This window comes from Nasonia vitripennis, chromosome 5 (assembly GCF_009193385.2).
Source record: "Nasonia vitripennis strain AsymCx chromosome 5, Nvit_psr_1.1, whole genome shotgun sequence".
In the NCBI taxonomy this organism is placed as follows: Eukaryota; Metazoa; Arthropoda; class Insecta; order Hymenoptera; family Pteromalidae; genus Nasonia; species Nasonia vitripennis.
The window spans coordinates 23957395-23977037 of NC_045761.1; the positions used below are offsets into that span (position 1 = coordinate 23957395).

The 19643-nt window shown below is 37.6% G+C and overlaps 1 protein-coding gene across 24 annotated transcripts in view; it reads left to right on the plus strand.

Moving 5' to 3' along the window:
* LOC100123363 (longitudinals lacking) overlaps nt 1-19643 on the plus strand; it is a 280984-nt gene that overhangs the window by 130361 nt on the left and 130980 nt on the right. The window contains exon 7 of one of the 24 annotated variants that reach the window (XM_031931289.2): nt 10047-11365. The exons of 22 other annotated variants lie outside the window; for them this stretch is intronic. In XM_031931289.2, coding sequence (XP_031787149.1) covers nt 10047-11086 — 1040 coding nt within the window. In that variant the 3' untranslated portion in view covers nt 11087-11365. Of the gene's footprint in view, nt 1-10046; nt 11366-19643 lie in introns of those variants that run through there. One more of the 24 variants, XM_032600530.1, reaches the window with a different exon arrangement.

Here is a 19643-nt window from a genome sequence, read left to right on the forward strand (position 1 = left end):
TATATTCTACTAGTTGTATGAAATCTGTGAGCCTATACAGCCGATCACCGCGTAAAAAACCAATTGCACCAATAAAAACACAATACTGTACTCAAACAATCTCTCTCCATCTTTTTTTTCTCTCTTTTTCTCTCTATTCGGCCTTCCATAAAATTGATCTCACCACTAACCAAACGTCTTCATCTCGTTGCAGGTTTCATGAGCTCGTTGTTGCTGCCCTTCAGGAACTACGACGTCTCGAGCTTCAAAGCCAACTTGCGAATGAACCATTCGGTTGACCCGGAGACAGTTTTGATGCTCCACGTCTGCGATCGTTGCGGCAAGTCGTACAAAGCTGGGACGTCGCTCAGTCGACACAAGAGGCTCGAGTGCGGTGTCGTGCCAGCCGAGATATGTCCCATTTGCAAGCGCAGATTCAGGCACAAGTTTGTCCTCAATTCGCACATACGAGGCTGCAAGAAGAGGCACGCGAAGGCTGGCGAAGCTCCCGATTGAATATTAGAATAGATTTTGTTTCTTGAGGTAGAAAAATTTGTGCTCTGAGACTTCAAGCTTGTATTTTTATGATGATAGAACTTATTATCAACCCAGTGCTATGTGGGGATCGAAATTGACTTTTCGATAAAGTGTATAGGAATTGAAAAGTAATCCATATATTTATTTTAAGTAGTAGACTGATAATACTCGATCGAACTCTGACAGTTGTTTAGAATAGTATCCCGTCTTTCATTGCTTACGTAGGCTATGAAAATCGTTCCAGGTAAAATATTTAGATCCACGACTGCATACACCATAGGGGTGTAAATTAATTTTCTTCAGTATTTTTATTATATTCTATTAAATAAGTTGCATATAGATCTGTTTTCAAATGTATATATACATGTTTTGGTACCATTGTTAAAATGTATGAGATATTTTATACTACGTAGTAGACTGCTATATTTGAATTACTTGTCAATTGAAAATCATCGCATGACTTTCTCTTTCGTAATAAGATTTAAATACTTCTCACATCATTGTACAATCTCTCTAGCATTTTATAAAAATATGGATATTACGGTAATATTTCTGTAAGTTGATTCAATCCCACCACAGTTCCTTTTCGAATTTTTTCTTTGCGTTTCTCGTTTGTTTTCTTCGCACGTTTTGCGTGATTTTTACATAATTTTTTTCGAGTCATCTTATTAACCCAATATACTTTCTATTTTAGATAACGACTCTTACGAACTACATTATGTTTCAACACCAGGACCAAGAGTTAAGCTCGAACAGCTTGCTCCGTTACCAGAACCAAGAGTTAAGCTTGAACAGCTTGCTCATGAGTTTGCTTCGTCGAGTTCGCTTCAGCGAAAACGAGGTAAAGTGACGCCGCTCGAGGATCAGAAGTATGTATGCGGAACTTGCGGACGGGGGTACAAGACATTGGAGACTTTAAAGAGGCATCAAAGACTCGAGTGCGAAAAGTCACCCAAGTACAGGTGTCACGTTTGTGATAAGCCTTTCTGTCATCGGTATTCGATGAACAAGCATATCGAGACGCAACACTTTTTTAAAAAATAGCCTAAGATATTCTTGCTGCTAACGAATTTTGTATGACTTTTTGCATTAATAAAAGAGTTTTTCATTTACCCGAGTCGCTTATTCAGATTAAAACCTTGGCATCAGTGTCGTTTCTTTGAAACTAACGGAAAATATATTTTTTAGAATCTTTGTCGAAGGACTAACACGAGGAAGAAGGAGAGTCGATCACAGAACAGCAGGTTTACTGTGCCTTGGGAGTTACATCGATAAATATCTCATACAGGAGATAACTTATACATAATAAATAAAAAAATGTTGTTATCTAATTTAATTGATGATTGATTAAATAAAGACGAAAAAAAGTGTTACCTTTTCTCAATTTCTCGACCTCATTCGTGACTTTATCATTTTCTACTCGACTTTATTTCAAATTTAGTTGAAAAGGCGCGACTGCATCGAGGAAACCTCCCAAAGAAGACTGTCACTTTCGTTTTCAGGTATATCGTTTTAGAAGGTGAGAAAATTTGTAGCTAACACGTCATCAGGTAAACCTAAAGCTTTACAAGAATCTAAACTTTCTATTTTTTTTTAATTTGAGTTCAAAGCTAAATAAACACTATGCTTGACAATCAATCAGCACGTTGTCCTAAAACAATAACAATGCAAAACGAATCTCTTGAATTTCTTTGGAGTAAACAAGTGCACACTGTCTTGAAGAATACTTTGCTCCAAAGAACTTATCTCTCTCTCTACCTCTCTCTCTACACCGCAACGCCACACCCCATCAATACTAACCCCAGATCCATCTCTTCTTCTTTCAGAAGACGCGATGCTCTCCTCAGCCTGGCTTCCAGACACGACCGATGACGACCACGTCGAGCAGCAGCCACCGGTTCCGGAGGAAGTCGAAGCCGAACTGGCTGACCCCATGGTCCCCGAGCAGTTCCTCGAGGTGGACATGAACAACTTCTACCTGCCGACTCCTCCCGAGAGCAGCGAACTCTGGCAAGACAACCTGCTCCAAATGCAGCCGTCCTCCCTGATCATCTCCGGCAAGTCGCCTCGCAAACCGCCGACGCAGCGTCGACTCTACTGTCCCAGGTGCACCAAGGCCTTTTCTCGTACCGACAGCTTGCGTCGCCATGAGAAGCTCTACTGCCGGAACAATAGGAAAGTCAGTGGCGAGCAACAGCAGGAACAGCCGGTGAAGGTCGAGGTGAAGCAGCGAAAGCTGGTGGTGAAAAAGACTGGGGATGAACAGCCGGCTTCCTGAGGAAAGGGGCGCCGACGCAAAGGTCGGCGCCCCAAGACCGCCGAGCCCGCGCCGGCGGCTACCTGAATGGGATGCTTGAAGTGAATTTTTATTTTCGTTCGAGCTTTTTTCCCGGTTACTACACTTTTGGGGCTTTGGGTGAAAAATTCTCCTTTCATCGCGTGATCAACGAAAAAAAACATATACTTTGCCTGGAACGAAAGCTTTCGTTCGAACGCAAAGTCCTGACTGGTATTTTGAGAATCATTGTTCGGTTATATGCTCTGTAGAATTAGAATGCTGTCTTTTTGCTAAAGATAAAATTCGTCCAATTGTACTAACAATAAGATATTGTGTGATAAAAAAAAATTTAGTTTTCGGTGAACTTTTAAGGTCGTCTCTGAACTATATGGGCTACCGCTGCTATGAGCATGAATTTTATTTCGAGAAATTAAGTAGATGGCGATAATCGTGTCTACGGAAATTATCTTTAAGAAATGCTGTTCTCTAGAATTAGCTTCTGAAATGGAATTCAGCGTTTTGTGCTACATTGTAAGGAGAGTTAGTTTTATAAACGCTTGACACATCGCATGATAAAATACAAAAAAATAAAGTATATACAGAAAATATTTTAACTATACGTGTAATGTCTGAAATTCCGTAACGTGAGTACTTCAGGATAATCTTATTTTTGAAATCGTAGCATTTAAAAGCGTAATAATTATATATCTAATAATAATTATTATTTGCAGTACTTTATAGTGCAACGTTGCATACAGGTGTAGTCTTACGTTTTACAAGAATTCATTTCTATGTACATATACTTTTGATCTTTTCAGCCGTCATTTTGCGGAAGTAAATGAAATTTACGAAAAATCATCTGGGTCTCGTCGTACTGGCAGAATTATGATTAAGTTTAGTCGTAATCCACTGTATTTTTTAGTAATAGTCTAGATTATTATCATTAAAAATGAAAATAAACTTGCGTATAGTGTATGCAACTTCGTTTAGCTATGATTTTTTATTATACGTGCCATATACACGAATTTTAATTTTTATATAAAAATCAACCAAATAAAACGACGTGAAATTGTTCTAGACTAGGATTTACACGCTTCGATAGCTATCCAATAATAAAATTTTGTATATGTACACCTCAAAGTAATATTTTGCATTCTCTTTCGAAGTTAGAAGCTAGAATAATACGACTATTATTGAATGTCTTAGTCGCGACGCTACTTTGTGGTAATATTAACAGAAGATCACGAGTATAATAGCAACGAAAGAGCATTAATACTTACTTGTCTAAGTATATTCTCCGATTTTCTAATTACATTTTTATAAACTGCTTCGAAAAGTTTAAGTGCAAGGAAAAAAAACACGAAATTATATATTCTTCACTATATATAAATATATATTAGTCACGTTCCAAGTGACTGCAAAAAAGCATGAATGAATTATACAATGAAACAAAGTGTAAAGAACTATTTTTTAAAATTGTATCGAAAATATTAAATTATTTAAAGCCATATATTTTGTTTGTAACTCTACAGCAGTCGAACGGGAAACGCAGCTTTCTGTACAAACTTTTGGAATTGACAACCGAAATCGTTAGTATAATCATATATACTTTAATGCGAATATCCACTTAGTTTTTCTGTTATTTCAGAAGTAACTTAGACTTGTTATGTAAATGAATGATATGTTTTTATATTTTGTATTCGCCTGTATTTACACAAAAGAAAAAAAAACCCTCAAGAATCATAGTTGAGCCGATTCACATAGATAAGCAACTGCAGGTTGCAAACAGTGTATAAGAGAATAAGGTTTGCAAGATTACTTTAATCGCATTACCAAATATAATTAAAATCTATTCAATATCGTAATTAGGTTAAGAGTCGTTGTCTCCGAAACTTTACGTATTAAATTGCAACTGTAGGATTGAAAACTCTGCCACAGCTTGAAATTATACTTAATTTATGTGTCCTAACGAAACGCCATTTGTATCGTCAAAATAAAGTAGTCTTCAAAAAGTTACATTGCCGAAAATATTTATTACTTCCGTGAAGTAACTTTTTCTTTTCAAATTTATTCCAGCGTTTCTTTATATTATTCTATTTTTATTTCACTTCTCGTTGTTGATCATGTTGTAGCGATTATTATTTTTTAGCTTCGCCAAAAAAAGGTAAATATTTTTGTTTTTGGTTCGTACTTTAAATATGTTCACAATGTGTCATATTTTTTTTAAAGATTTAAAAAAATTCTCTCATTGCACCCTAACTCCTAAAATTTTAAGAACCCCAACTAACCACCCGCATTTCTTTGTTTCAGACTCGGAGGAGAGCAGTTCGGATCCTCGAGATCCTTTAGACATCCGTGGCTGTCTCGCGGCCAGTTACTACGTGCCGCATCACAACGAACTCGTTAATCGCGATCTCGACTCTCCGGACTCCGGGAAGTTCGTCTGTCACGGATGTGGCTGCTGTTTCTTGCGACTCGTAAGTCTCGAAGCCCACATGAGAGTCTGCGCCAGAGCCGAGCATCAGCAGCAGTTTTGCAGACTCGACTCCGAGGTCAGGAGTCCGGAGATGAAGAAAGAATATTCCTGCATCAGCTGCAAAAAGGTTTATCTCAGCAAGAATAGTCTGTACCGGCACAGAAGGGGCAACTGTCCCGGAGTCAGGATCGCGGTATGCGGCATCTGCGACAGAGAGTTTGTCAGTCATGAGATGATGATGATACACAGGGAGGAACATTTCAGGGATAAACCGTCGAATTAAGGCCTATCTTCGATCGTAAATGTCTTTCGAAAAGAATCTATTCATTTCGACTAATCCTTTTGTTAAAGAGTCTTCAAAACATATCTGAATGTGCAATCATCGAAAAATGTGGTTGATGTAGTCTGACCATGTATAGTGTTGGAATTGTCCCGTGCATTGTAAATCTGTCTACGATTCAAGTTGTACATATAGTCTGCATTTCTTCCAGTACACTGAATAAATTTTAACTCAATTACACGATAATTATTCCTTACATTCCCCCAGCTTACGTCCTCCACTCGTTCCTCTATTTTTGAAAAGTTTAACGCCTCGTGTTTGATTTTACCATTAACACAGCATCGAAACAGCCAGCAAGTTTTCCTTACTTTTATTTTCTCTTCTATTCTCCAAAGCAGTTTAAATTTCTCAATTTTCAATAAAACGCACACCTCGAGCTTTCACTCGTCTCAATCGAGCCTCCGCCTAACCACGACCTTCTTCTGCTTCCTTTCCACAGGTCCGTCATCCTCGACTCTGCTGATCGACTCGTACAACCCGTTGTGGTCCCTCCAGGAGCTGAAAACCGAGGTGGTCACCGTAGCAGCAGCAGCACCTGTTCCGGATTACCATCGCGTACCTTTTGATCCGTCGGAAACCCTTATGGACCAGCAACGCGGTGTCCAGTTCGTCACGATTCCGGCAGGCAAACCGCAAGTGCAGCACAAGTACGATTGTCTGGACTGTGGTAAGTCGTACAAATGGCTGGACAGCTTGAGGCGACATCAGAGGGTCGAGTGCGGCAACAAAGCGAGGAAATTTGTGTGCAGTCTTTGCGACAAGAAGTATAAGTACAGGTACGAGATGAAGAACCACATCGAGTCGCAGCACAAGGGCTGTGAAGCTACTGCGCTTGTCAGTGATAATTGAGATCAAAGAGTGAGGAAAATTTCATTTTTGGTTTCGCTAGTCAAAAAGAAAAAAAATTGAGACAACGATGCCGTTTACGGATTTGAGTGTAAAGTGTACAAAAGTATAATGTGCTATTAGCGTCGAAGAAACTTTCTCATCAGTAAAACGTTGTTAAATAATATGCTGATGACTGTAAATATGGTTTATTTTCACAATTTGTTTACCTACTTATTTTTTACAAATGCACATAGTTTTGTTAAAATTATGTAATCCATAAATAAAATTAGTATTAAAATTATTACCTGTACCTATTGGTATTTATTTTTCTTGGCTTCCTCGCAGCTTTCAATATTTTTAACGTGTCCGAACATCATTCTACTGCCTTATCTAATACTTTAATTTATGTTTCAGGATTGTCCCCACTCGAAACTTCGCATAAGATCGCTAAATCGAAGAAGAGTGAATAATACGTCGAATGAAATATCTTAGACACTTTTGTCGCTATTTTTATAATGAAAAATTGATTGTCACTGACAATATCCTATAAATTGAAAGACCGATTTCTCACACGAAAAAAAGTGCGAAATGACGAGTCCCGGGTTCGTGGTTGCTTTTTGGTGACTGGTATAATCTTCTTGTGTCAAAAAGCTTATCTGTGTTCGTCCGTCCCTGCCATTATGTGTGCCGATTATCCCGCTCTTAACATTTTTCGAGACTTCAAATCCAAAGGATCCGAGAAATGCGAGCCTGCTTCACCTCAAATGTATCCCTATCGACAATTCGAAGTAAAACAGATCTGTGTTATACCCTCAAGAGCTCGATCCTGCAAAAAAAAAAAAAAAAATCGCCAAGACGAACCAACCTGTTTACTCCACGGGAAGACTTGACCGCGAGTCGAATCTCCTGACAAAACACGTTCCTCTTCTGTTCTAGAATCAAACGCCTCGGCCGTCATAGACCGATTCTACCAGTATCAGACGCTTTACCTGCGTCTTCTCGCCGAGAACGAGATGAAAAATCCCTCAGCGGAGCTCGAGGTCGAGTCTGCGAAGGACGAACTGGAGCAATTTTTGGAGCAGCCCAAAGAGTCCGCGGGATACTCTTGTCCCCGATGCGGAAATAATTATAGCAGGTCGCATTCGCTCAACAGACACATGAAGTTCGAATGTGGCGTAGAGCCACAATTCGAGTGTCCTATTTGCCATAAGAAGTCCAAGCATAAGCACAATCTTGTACTGCACATGAGGACGCATCAGAAGTCCTGAGACTTGATTTTTTTTATTTGTATATTTTTACTTTACTTTTAAAGTACTTAATTACTCTCATTTTTCAGTTTTTAGTTATACACGAAATTTAAAGTTTTTATGTGTAAAAATATTAACTATTACGATTTGCCATAATCATATTTTATACGTATCATAAGATTCTCAAGAACAAAGACGAAAAGTTACTACTATTTGTATTTTGTAAAAAAAAAATTTGTAAAAAACTAGTCAAGGTAAGCCTGAAAACTGCCATTATTGTTATCGACAATGAAATATAAAGAGAAATTCTTATTCAGACCGATAGATACCGACAAATGTTATGTAAATGCTACGTCATGTTCACAAGTTGTTAAAATATGTAGCGTTGAAAATAAATTGGTAACAATAAAAGCAAAGTGTGGAGCTCTGTTACGCCATTCACGCACCAAAATTAATGAATTTTCTCTGACAACACTCCCAGCAGCACATCACAATACCGTGTGTATCAAAATTCGCGTATATAATCGTCGCCTTTCTCATCACTCCCATATTAAAACAAAAATATTAAATTCAGAGTCAACCCTTTCGACAGTCCGCTTTAACCGTCAACTCTTCCTTTCTGTTTCAGTGAACAGGCCTGGGCCAAATCGAGCAACGCCGTGTTTTCCGTGTGATCGTTGCGGTCGCACCTACAACCACCGGAGCAACCTGTTGAGGCACCTGAGGCTCGAGTGTGGCGTTGGGCCGAGATTTAAGTGTCAGCATTGCGGAAAGCGGTTCAAGCATCGACATCATCAGAGGGACCACGAGAAGACGCACGTGTACGAGGATTGGCGGACGACTCCGCCCGATCCGCTTAGTTTCACCTAGGGTAATGAGATGGACATGTGGGTTGACCGATGTTCGATATGATTTGTTTTTGAAACTAATTCTTTGTCAGCACAATTGATAATTAAAAAGTGCCAAAATGACTCTAGTCTGCGCTTACGGAGGCTTTTGTTTTGCAATGTAATTTTGTCGTTTGATGAAATGCTGTACTGCGTAAGACTACTTAGTTCGTTATAAGTAGTGTGCTTGTGTATTGAAACTTTTGGACAAAGATTACATTACTTTTTCATTTACAGTATATATTATACCAAATTTGAATGATTAAGAACTTGTCAGAAGGGTAAAATTTTATTTGTAATAAGCAACTATAAAAATAAAATGGCTATGAGTAACCTTTTCAACGTGAATAATTAATTAAAAATTTATTTTTCTTAATCTCAATTTCATAAATAATACGACAGCTCAGAATCGCCGATGTAAGTATCGTACAACCTACACACGCTCATAAAAATTGATGTTCACAACTTAACATATTTGTAAATAGAGTCTAGTTTAACAGGTGATATCAACAAAGCTTACGATTACTAATTCTACAAAAGGTTCACACATCTAGGAGTGAACCAGTATTCATACGCCACGAAAAACTATATAATCTCCGACGTGTCACTGACCACCAAAACGTTCTCTCACTAACAACAATGTCGTGACATTTCTGTTTCAGGTACTTTTCAGCAACTACCACCTCATCCAATGGACGTCCACGCACAGATGGACGGTCGGTTTCAGTGCCCACGTTGCGCCACCACTTTTACTCGTAAAAATAATCTTCACAACCATCTCAAGTTTCAGTGTGGACAACAGCCCAGATTTAACTGTCCATACTGCGAATACAGAACCAAACACTCGCCTAACGTGAGGACACATGTCAGGAGACTTCATCCCAACAGGGCTATCTACGTGGTCGACGTTCTTCTGCGAAAGAATTTGCTTTGAAGGTTTCGCAAAATATAATTTTATACTGTTGTTAAAAGATCGATAGTTTTACGTCGATTTTTTATGTTATAGCATTAATTTTGTACCTATATGCAATATGCATATTTGTTTTATAAGTATGAAATTCGCTATTTGTTAAATATTTACATTGTAAGGATTGTAAATAACAGAATTAATTTTTTTATTATTTTATTATTATATATTAAAATGTAAACACAAAAGTTCCTGCTAAATCTCATTGCTAGCTAAAAGTTTGATCCGCAAATAAATATTGTAATCATATTTAAAATACGTTGGATCTAGTTTCAAAAACAAAGCATGTATGTTATAATTATTTACATCAATTAATAAAAAAAATCAAAATGTTTTGGATTAATCTGAATTTTCCATATATATTGAAACTCAATCGAAGGCAGATATGCTGTAGCTTACTAAAAAATTAACTTTGTATCATCTAACCACTTTTTCACCGACTAACAATTTTTGTCTCAGACAACCAGTAATTGCGATTTTTCTAATTTTCTTTGATTTTATTTATAGATATCCAGATTGACGAAATCAAACAAGAGCTTATCGACCTCACGTCTGATGTACCCGAAATCAATGTTCAATCATTAGATCCATCGCCGGAAATATCGTTGATTAAAATCCAAAAACAAGCAAACGATTTACCAGTGATAGAGTCTGTCTATACTTTAGGAAGTCCAGCAACGAGTCAAGCACATCAGATGAACGTAGACACAAATGCCTTGACTACCATACAAGATAAAAAATCAAATCAAGGATTTGTCTACATATTGCAACAAATTCCAGATCCGAAAACTATACAGCCATCTCAACACGTAGAAATTACAGGAAATCAGGGAGAACGATTGGACCATATAAATTCCATACTCGGCAAAAGTGCTGGAAATATCAAAGTGAAAACTCGCAAGAAGAAAGTAACCTCGATATTAAAAAGTAAGCTACAGAAAAAAACATCAAACTTTGAACTAGCAGCTCAACACCAGCCTGTCCCAATCGTCGTGGAACAGCAAGCTTGTTCTACAAAGGCATCGTCATCTCAAAACGCAGCAACAAAGCAAACGAATCCAACTTTGCAAATAACGAACGACAAAATATTTTATCCAGCGACAAGTCAGATGCCGATTTTCATCTTATCTCAACCCAGTCCAACATTACCTCAACCAAACGCAGCCTTTTCTCAGCCCAGCACGATCTTGACCCCAACGAATACCGTCTTTTCTCAGTCAAATCCAATATCTTCTCCAGTAAAAACTAGTTCGTCTCAGTCGAGCACAGTCGAGCCTACGCCGGAAACAAACTTATCTCAGCCAAGCACAAGCACAAGCACCAGCGAGTCTCAGCTTCGTAAAATCTTGATGCAACCGCGAGTCAAAATATCGCTTAAACCAAATACAACTGCGCCTCCAACTATTACGACCTCGTCTCAACCGAACATAGTACGATCTTTTGCCGTGGATTTGAATTCGCTTGTTTTCAATCTTCGACAAGACGGCAGATTAGGGGAACAAGATCAATCTTCGTCGAAAGATTCGTCACCTGCTGAGAAAAATTGAAAAATGTATATTTAAGTGAGCCATATTTGATTAGAAAATTCTATGTAATACGCGTGTTAACTTTTAATCTATGTTCTATATTTAAAACTCTTAAAAAATTGTCTATGTATAAGCGTTGATAAAATGTTTTAAAGATATTTAATAATTATTAAAAAGTTGTTTACATTATAAGATTATGCGATTTTTTATCAAATAGAGGACTGACGATTTTGTAGAGAATTTGAAAACAATATATGTAGTTAATAAGTATATTTGCTAAATAAAGAGTTTAATAATATGTCTTATTGTATATTTTTATCGTTAAACAAATTATTGAACACGTACCCCACAGCTCTTGGTTGATCACCGAAATTATTCTTTAAAAAAAGGAAAAATAAATGAATGAAAAATGTAAACGGATTAACATTTTCTATCCATTTTCCCATCCAAAGTTGTTGATCGTAGACCTATACTCACACCTAGTTTGTGCAGGTTTCAATCGTTTTTATCTCTAACCATTTTATTTTTTAATTGCAGGCTACGATACTTTCACCGACATCGTAATAAAAGAAGAGCCTACTGACGACTACTACAACGAAGTCGAAGATACAGCGAAAGAAGCATCAACATCACCTTCCGCTTCTGTTCAGCCTAAGGATCATCTGGGCATCTTCGATTCTCGTCGTGACGGCAAGCGTCGCATCATACCTAATCGTCTCTACTTTGACAACGACTATATTCCACCAAAATCGCCGAAAAATTCGCAATCACAGCCCAGCCTCAAGGAGAAGACCCGTAAGAAATTATACAGGACAAAGAGACGATCTGTGGAAGACTCGGAGCAGAAATTTCAATGCTACAAGTGTGAAAAAACTTTCAGTCATCAAAGGACGATGATTCAACACAGGAATTTCGAATGTTTTAAGGAACCGCGATTCCAGTGCCCATATTGCGAGTATAAGTCCAAGTGGGTGACCAATGTCAAATGCCACGTGAAAAGAAGACACGAGTCCAAAAAGGTTTACGTGATCAATCTGCTGGGAATTGTCAAAAGGGGAAGAAAGCCATCGAAGATGAAATCACAAAATAAATAAAATTTGTTCCCATCGATTCTACAGCAATACAAAAAAGTGTTTGTTTCAATTTTAGAATTTTGTGCATTTTAATTTTGTTGGTTGTGTGTTATAATATACCTTTTACTTGCGTTGAAAATGTATAGCTTAGAATTATTTGGATATAATAATGCAAAACATTTTGATATAGATTATACGTGAATGTATGCCTTATGAATACTAATAAAAGTTTTACATGGATTATATTTAAAAAATCTAAAAATATAAATTATTCTCTGATAAAACACGATTTTACCTTTACTTTTCTCAGCTTTCGTTGACAATATTTATTACAAGACATTTCAATGTGTCTTCTTTCCCACTTTTATAATTGAATCTCCTTTTTACTTTTTTAAAAAAATAGTCCACCGTATTTCCAATTCTTACGCTCGTCTCACTTCCTGTAATGATAATCCTCTATAGTTTTCAAGCACTAGTTTCTACGCTCCTCTAAAATTCTCAAACTAACAACATCGACTTTTCTACTTTCAGACTGGCTAAAGTCCCTGACGAAGATACAGATACCGCTTTTACCGAAGAAAGAACCAACCAGTAAATCTCCACAACCTCGACCACCAACGAAGGAGAAGAACTTTCCCTGTCCAAACTGTCCGACTGGATTTTCGGAGAAGGCATCGCTCACGCGTCACTTGCGCTACGAGTGTGGGCAGGAGCCAAGGTTCAAGTGTCCATATTGCTCGTACAGGACCAAATGGACCTCGAGTATTTACAATCACGTGAGAAACAAACACGACGGCGAGAAGGTCTACTGCGTGGATATCTATGCAGATGAGGCTGTGATGGCTGGGAAGAGGAGTACCATGACGGCTAAGACTAAGAATATTTTTGTCGATGAATGATCTGACGCGTGTGATTTTTTTTTATAGGAAAAGCCGAGCTTTTTTTTAATAATTGTGTTTTTTTTAATCTTTATTACTGTAAGCATCGCGTGTATTATACAGCTGTGTGATGCATTTACTGAAGTTACTTCAAATTCGATAAATGTACAGAGCGAGCAAAAATTAAAGAATCGACTTCTCTATGCTCAGAGATTTATAGACGTTTATGAATCTATTTCATTAGTATTAAATGATAATATTTAATACTGTTTTATTCTTCCAAAGTATGCACAATGTGAGGCACAAATTTACAAAGTAATCTCATTCGATTTATTGAAATACACAGTATTGAATTGATTATGAATAGCAAATATGACAAATATTTGCGTTACAGTATACATACGCTACTAGTCGAAAGCTATTGATTAATTTATACTCAAACCGATTTGCTTACTCTTTTTTATTGATTTATATAATTTATTCTGTATTACTATCGATTGTATACCCGTTTCTTAATGATTTTTTCCATACCTCAAACGCTGTATTGTATGATGTGTCATTTCCTTATTTATGTATAAGAAATAAATTATCTTCTTCAGAAAAATAGTAAAACTTTCAAAATTTCCTTCTCTGATAGTAATAATAAATTAAATATCTGTAAGTAAATTGAGTGCGCACTCAGTTTTATAACATTTCCACGTAGATTAAAATAAAAAAAAAACAAAATCGTTTGAACTAATCAATAATTATTTCAACTTTCAGGATAGGTCTGCATCAGCGCGAGCCAGCAGCAGGTGCGCATCGTCTGAAAAATCGGTCCATAAGAAAATTGACAATTCCGAAGACATCGAAATCAAGCACAAAAGTAAAATCAGTCAAGCATAAGCAAGTATGGAAAGAGTGTGGTAAAGTAGTACTGTTACCCCACAAACTCGTAGAGCAAGAGTTTGGCTGTCCCTACTGTAACAGACGATCGAAGTGTCAGTACAATCTGTACAAGCACATTAGAACGAAGCACGCAGGCAAGGATGTGACGGTGAAAAAATGTAAAAATATGCGCAGCTGTCTCTAGCATAAAAGTACTCGACGGCTGTCTCTCGGTCTACGAAAGGGATCACGAAGCGGTCGACAGAAGCATCATAAACTTGAAGCTTATAAGGGGCATATCCGTACTCAGCGCTAAAGACCGCGAAAACCTGGAAAATTTCAGGCCACTCTTACGAAGGCTACGGCCGCGCAGGTATGCCTCGTCACTGTGCATGCCTCAGGCCTGATCAGCTGACCTATGGAAGTGGGGGTAGGGACGTCACTGGCCGCTGCGGTCGAGAACGACAACGCTACGCTTCCAGTATAAGCCAGTGTGAGTCCAGCTGCAGAGGAGTGATGTGCGTTGTTCCCAGCTTTGATGCGAACGTGAATCTTGAGAATATTTGTGCGTCCTCGCGTTCTCTAAACTATGATGTCTGTTTTTCGCATCGATCGGCCGCGTGCAGTGTATAGTGCTTGTTGTCCGGTGTTTATCAACTAATCCACGTGCTTGAATTGTCCCGTGCGAACGAGTGGTGAAAGCTGATCCATTGCTGAGATGTCAATAAGGCAGCGTTGCTTCGTGACGTCCCGATTGAAAACCTGGCCTAGGTGACTCCAGCATGACGCTCAGGCCTGTCATGGCGGCCTCGCGCATGCGCATAGTCGGCGTTGCTGTTCACGTGAGTAGGTTTATACGTTATGCGGACTCGAGTTAAACTTGCTATTTACAAATTGAGTCAGGCATCTATAAAAAAGCGACGTTTTTTAATTTGATTGAAATCGGTTTCGTTACACGGCGTACAGCTGATCAGCTCGGTCGTGCTTACTGACTGCTGAATGTTTGTGTGCAAAGCGTAGTACGAGGCGTCCGATTAAAATTCTTTTAACTTTTTATGCATACGGTCATTGTCGACGAACTAGCATTTACATTAAAGCTCTTTTTCCAACATTAATTATTCTAGCAGTTATTATAATGCATATTTTATCGGTTTATTAACTATATAAATAAGAACTGTAGCTTATAAGTTATTTCTTAGCGAACTGAGCATTACTGTGAAACTTCACTAAGCATTATTGTGAATTTACTCATAATATTGACTTATGCGAATTGTTATTTCATAATATTTGTTATATGGACAAAAGCGCGAGTGCCAGTTTAAGTGTAGCGATATCGTAGATCTCGCGATCAATAATGCGATCAACCGTGAACCACTGTCATATATTATACACTTAAATAAATTATTTAGGTTCACTATAAAATCTGATCGTTTTATTTATAACCAAATCATTAACTCGTTTTGTCTCGTTTCGTCTATTTTCCCGTAAATCTGTAATCTGTCCTAACTGGGAGTACAGGGTAAACCGTCGTACATCATCGTTACGCTCGTTAACTAAAAAAAATATGTATAGCCCACATTTTTCAATTTTTGAATTCCAGGATCCGTGTTATACCTTAACTCGAGTAATTAAACCATTACGGTACGTACGAATGAGCAAATTTTTCGTTTACAGTTGTCCACATGTCTTTTCATACACTCCAATACTAATACAAAAATATGATTTTCCAGAAAATTGTGTGAAAATGATCTTCAAAAATGCTTTATTATAATTTTTTTTAACGATTGTTACTAGCTGTATTATGATAAATAATATTTTTATTTCATAAAAGTAGGTAAGGGTTGCACGCAATGAATAAATAATCACCAGCATAAATTTTTGTTTGCCTATTCATACCTATATAATCACGACTATAACACCGGTGATACTATATTAACAAATGTTCGATGTTTCGTTCGTACTATAAACACTAATTAGAAAGTTTGTCTCGTTCTGTCCACAAGCCGTAACTATAACCAACGATCCCTTGGTAGCAAATGGCCAATAAGTTCTGGCCCGTTCCCTAGCGACTCGGTAGAAATGAAACCCAGAATCCGTCTAGAAATATGCGTAGTTTCTACGCTGAAACCCGAGTAGCAGAAGTTTTTCTCTTAATTTTTTGCGCATGCGCGTACGGTTCAGGCCAGGCACAGGCATACTAGAAGTATATGACGCGTATTGTAGAGGCTGTCTGCTATATTATACAGCAGAATAGCATAGCGGACAGAACTACAGTTTTCACAGTTTCAGTAAATGTTGAATAATGAATATTTAGCCTATAAATTCATTTAGAATGATTTTAAAGGGAAAATATGATTTTCAAAAAGTGCCCATTAAGAGTGAAAACCTAACCCTACACATGCATACTGTCATGTATGACAGTATGTACAAGCATGCTGTACTGACTGACTTTGTGTTGTTCAAGTGCAATTACTATGTGAAAAGTGTCATCGATGCTCAAAGTCACCAATGATGAGGTTTGCACAGGTATTTCAAATCTCATCAGTATGCGAGCGCAGTCACTGTCAAGCACCAAATCTCTCATAATCATGCTAAATCCATGATATTGAAGTTTGATGTCTGTTCTTTTGCATTAAGACTTGTTCAATTATTTAGAAACAGTCTGCTATCTTAGTTTTTACTTAACAGTCTTGGTTCGGCTTTTCACCCTGAACCCTATGGCTTCGACGTCAAAAAATACAGGTTGGTCTATATATGAAAGGCGAATTCATATCAGCTAGAATGCATTCAACTCAATATATTGTTACAACATGCCAACACAAATTAAGTTGTAAAATTTCAGTTGTCTAAGTATGATAGTTTTCAAATGAGAGCCAAAATAAAATAGTGAAAAAAAGTAATCGAAATCAATAAAATTTGATTTTGCTCTCACTTGAAAACTATCATACTTAGACAGCTGAAATTTTACAACTTAATTTGTGTTGGCATGTTGTAACAATATATTGAGTTGAATTCATTCTAGCTGATATGAATTCGCCTTTCATGTATAGACCAACCTGTATTTTTTGACGCCAAAGCCATAGGGTTCAGGGTGAAAAGCCGAACCAAGACTGTTAAGTAAAAACTGATATGGCAGTCTGTTTCTAAATAATTGAACAAGTCTTAACGCAAAAGAACAGACATCCACCTTCAACATCATGGATTTAGCATGATTATGAGAGATTTGGTGCTTGATAGTGACTGCGCTCGCATACTGATGAGATTTGAAATACCTGTGCAAACCTCATCATTGGTGACTTTGAGCATCGATGACACTTTTCACATAGTAATTGCACTTGAACAACACAAAGTCAGTCAGTGCACAATGCTGTACATACTGTCATGTATGAGAGCATCTATGTGTAGGGTTAGGTTTTTACTATTAATGTGCACCTTAAAAATCATGTTTCCCCTTTAAAATACATTGTAGATGAATTTATAGGGTATATATATTCATCAATTTATGAATATTTTCAAACAATGTCAATGAAGAGCAGGATCATTGGTGTGAAAAGTAAGGTTATATGAACAAATTATAGTGAAGAAAATTTCTACCGAGATTTCTTCCAGAAATCATGTCTGATTTATCGGGGTTTTCATCTAGATTCTACTCTGAAAACCTGCTAGATTTGAAAACTCTCGGTAGTTTCCAGGTACTTTCTCGGGAACGCTGCTATCAGGGGAGCTCTGACAGTACTGTAAAATTTTTCAATTTTAGGATTAGCGTACGTTTACTGCGATGGACCATTGCCTACGTACGGCGACAGATCTAAAAGAGGTTTTCAAATTGAAACCTCTCTGGTTGTCCCTACTGTGATCAGCGATCCAAGCAGCGGTATAATGTCGTAATTCACCTGAGAACGAAGCACAAAGGCTTGCAAGAACAAGTTCTCAAACTGACATAGGTATACGCGGCCCGTCGATTTCGCACAAACCATAAAACTATGATAGAAAACTATAATATGCTAAGAATCGAATTTTAAATATTAAAAATAAATATTGACTCTAAAACATCGGTTCTATCTTCTTACTATTTTGGTTCTTTGATTAGTGGATACAGATACTTTTAACAGCAGATGACTCGACAAACTCATACCTACTCTATTAACTACCGTTTTGCCTCTACCTGCTGAATCGTTTTTCAATAAATCGATCCATCGCTAACTTAACGAACGTCCTCTCTGTTCCAGGTAATTTTCTACTACCGGGATTTGCATACGTCGACTGTTACGCACCCATACCTGCGGATCAGCGCGAGCGTAGATACGTGTGCGAAAAGTGCGGCAAGGGATATCTGAATCCGGAATCTTTGAAGCGTCATTGTAGACACGAGTGCGGCAAAAAGCCTGGATTCGGTTGTCCCTACTGCTCGCATCGAACTAAGCAAAAAGGTAACATGGTGACTCATATAAGGCTGAGACATCCAGGTTTGGAACCGGTAGTCATGGAACTGGCTGAAAATGAATAAACGATGCTTGGTTCCACAATTGACTCGTGATATGGAGGACATGAAATATCGCATAAATAAATGTCATGTGTGCGATGAAGAGTACCATCGGATTGTATTCAGTTAAGGTCGATTTGTACAATTTTCTGTTGTAATGACTTCGACGATTTTGTAATTTAACGATATTTTTAGCTAAGAAAATAATACAAACGAATACCACAAATCATCGAGTACAGTCTTGTCAATTAAAGCCCTTGTGAACTAATCGATAACGATGTAGTCAACTAATTTAGTAAAAGTTAGAGATGAATTTTACTATTATGATAATAACCTGTTACTAATTTTTCAGTTGCAGATTTCGCCTTCGTAGACTGTCAAAATGACGTAGAGGTAGGCGTAGTGAAAGAGACGTCTCCTCAAAAAAGAATATTCCGTACTGTGAAGAGGCTACCTGTAATAGCTATGCGAACTTACAATCTCAAACAACAGCATGCCAATGATCAAAAGTTCAAGTGCAAGATGTGCGGCAGATCTTACGACCGTCAAATAAGTCTGTCTCGCCATCTGAATGGGGAGTGTAAAAGGTTGGATACTTACTTCTGCCCCTACTGCAATTATCGATCCAAGAGCAAGAGTAACTTGATCGTACATATGTGGAATGCTCATCCGGACAAAAAAATCGAGTCTAAATGACGCAGATTCTGTAGAATAATATTAGTTGTGAAATGTACAAATTGTTTTGTATGCTACGTATTTCTGTAGTACAATAATTTATACGATTTTTTTTTTAATAAAATTGTTAAATAATAGATGGATCACTTTAAGATATTATGTAAAAATAAATTATTCTTGATACACCGTACATAAAAATTATTTTATTCCTAATTTTCTCCCTTAATTCACGCATGCTTGCAATGCCGATGCATCGGGTGAAAGTTGTCTGCTATTTCACGACAAAATGAAGAAAATGAAATTAACTGAAGCAGCAGATTCAACCCAGTAATTCATAGTTATAAGACTGTATACCATTACCTACTAAAACATCTCAATCACATTAGTCACTCCTCATTTCCAATGCCATCCATATTTGTACTAACCAGAAAAATTCACTTGTTACAGGTTTCTTCTACGTCAACGTCTCGAGCAACATGATGGCGGAAGGGATGAAGGTGAATACCTTTTCAGACACGAGTTCTGCTCAGAGCCGCAGATCGCGCGAGGGCAAAAAATTCCTTTGTCATCAGTGCCCAGCAGGATTTATGCGAAAGGGCTGT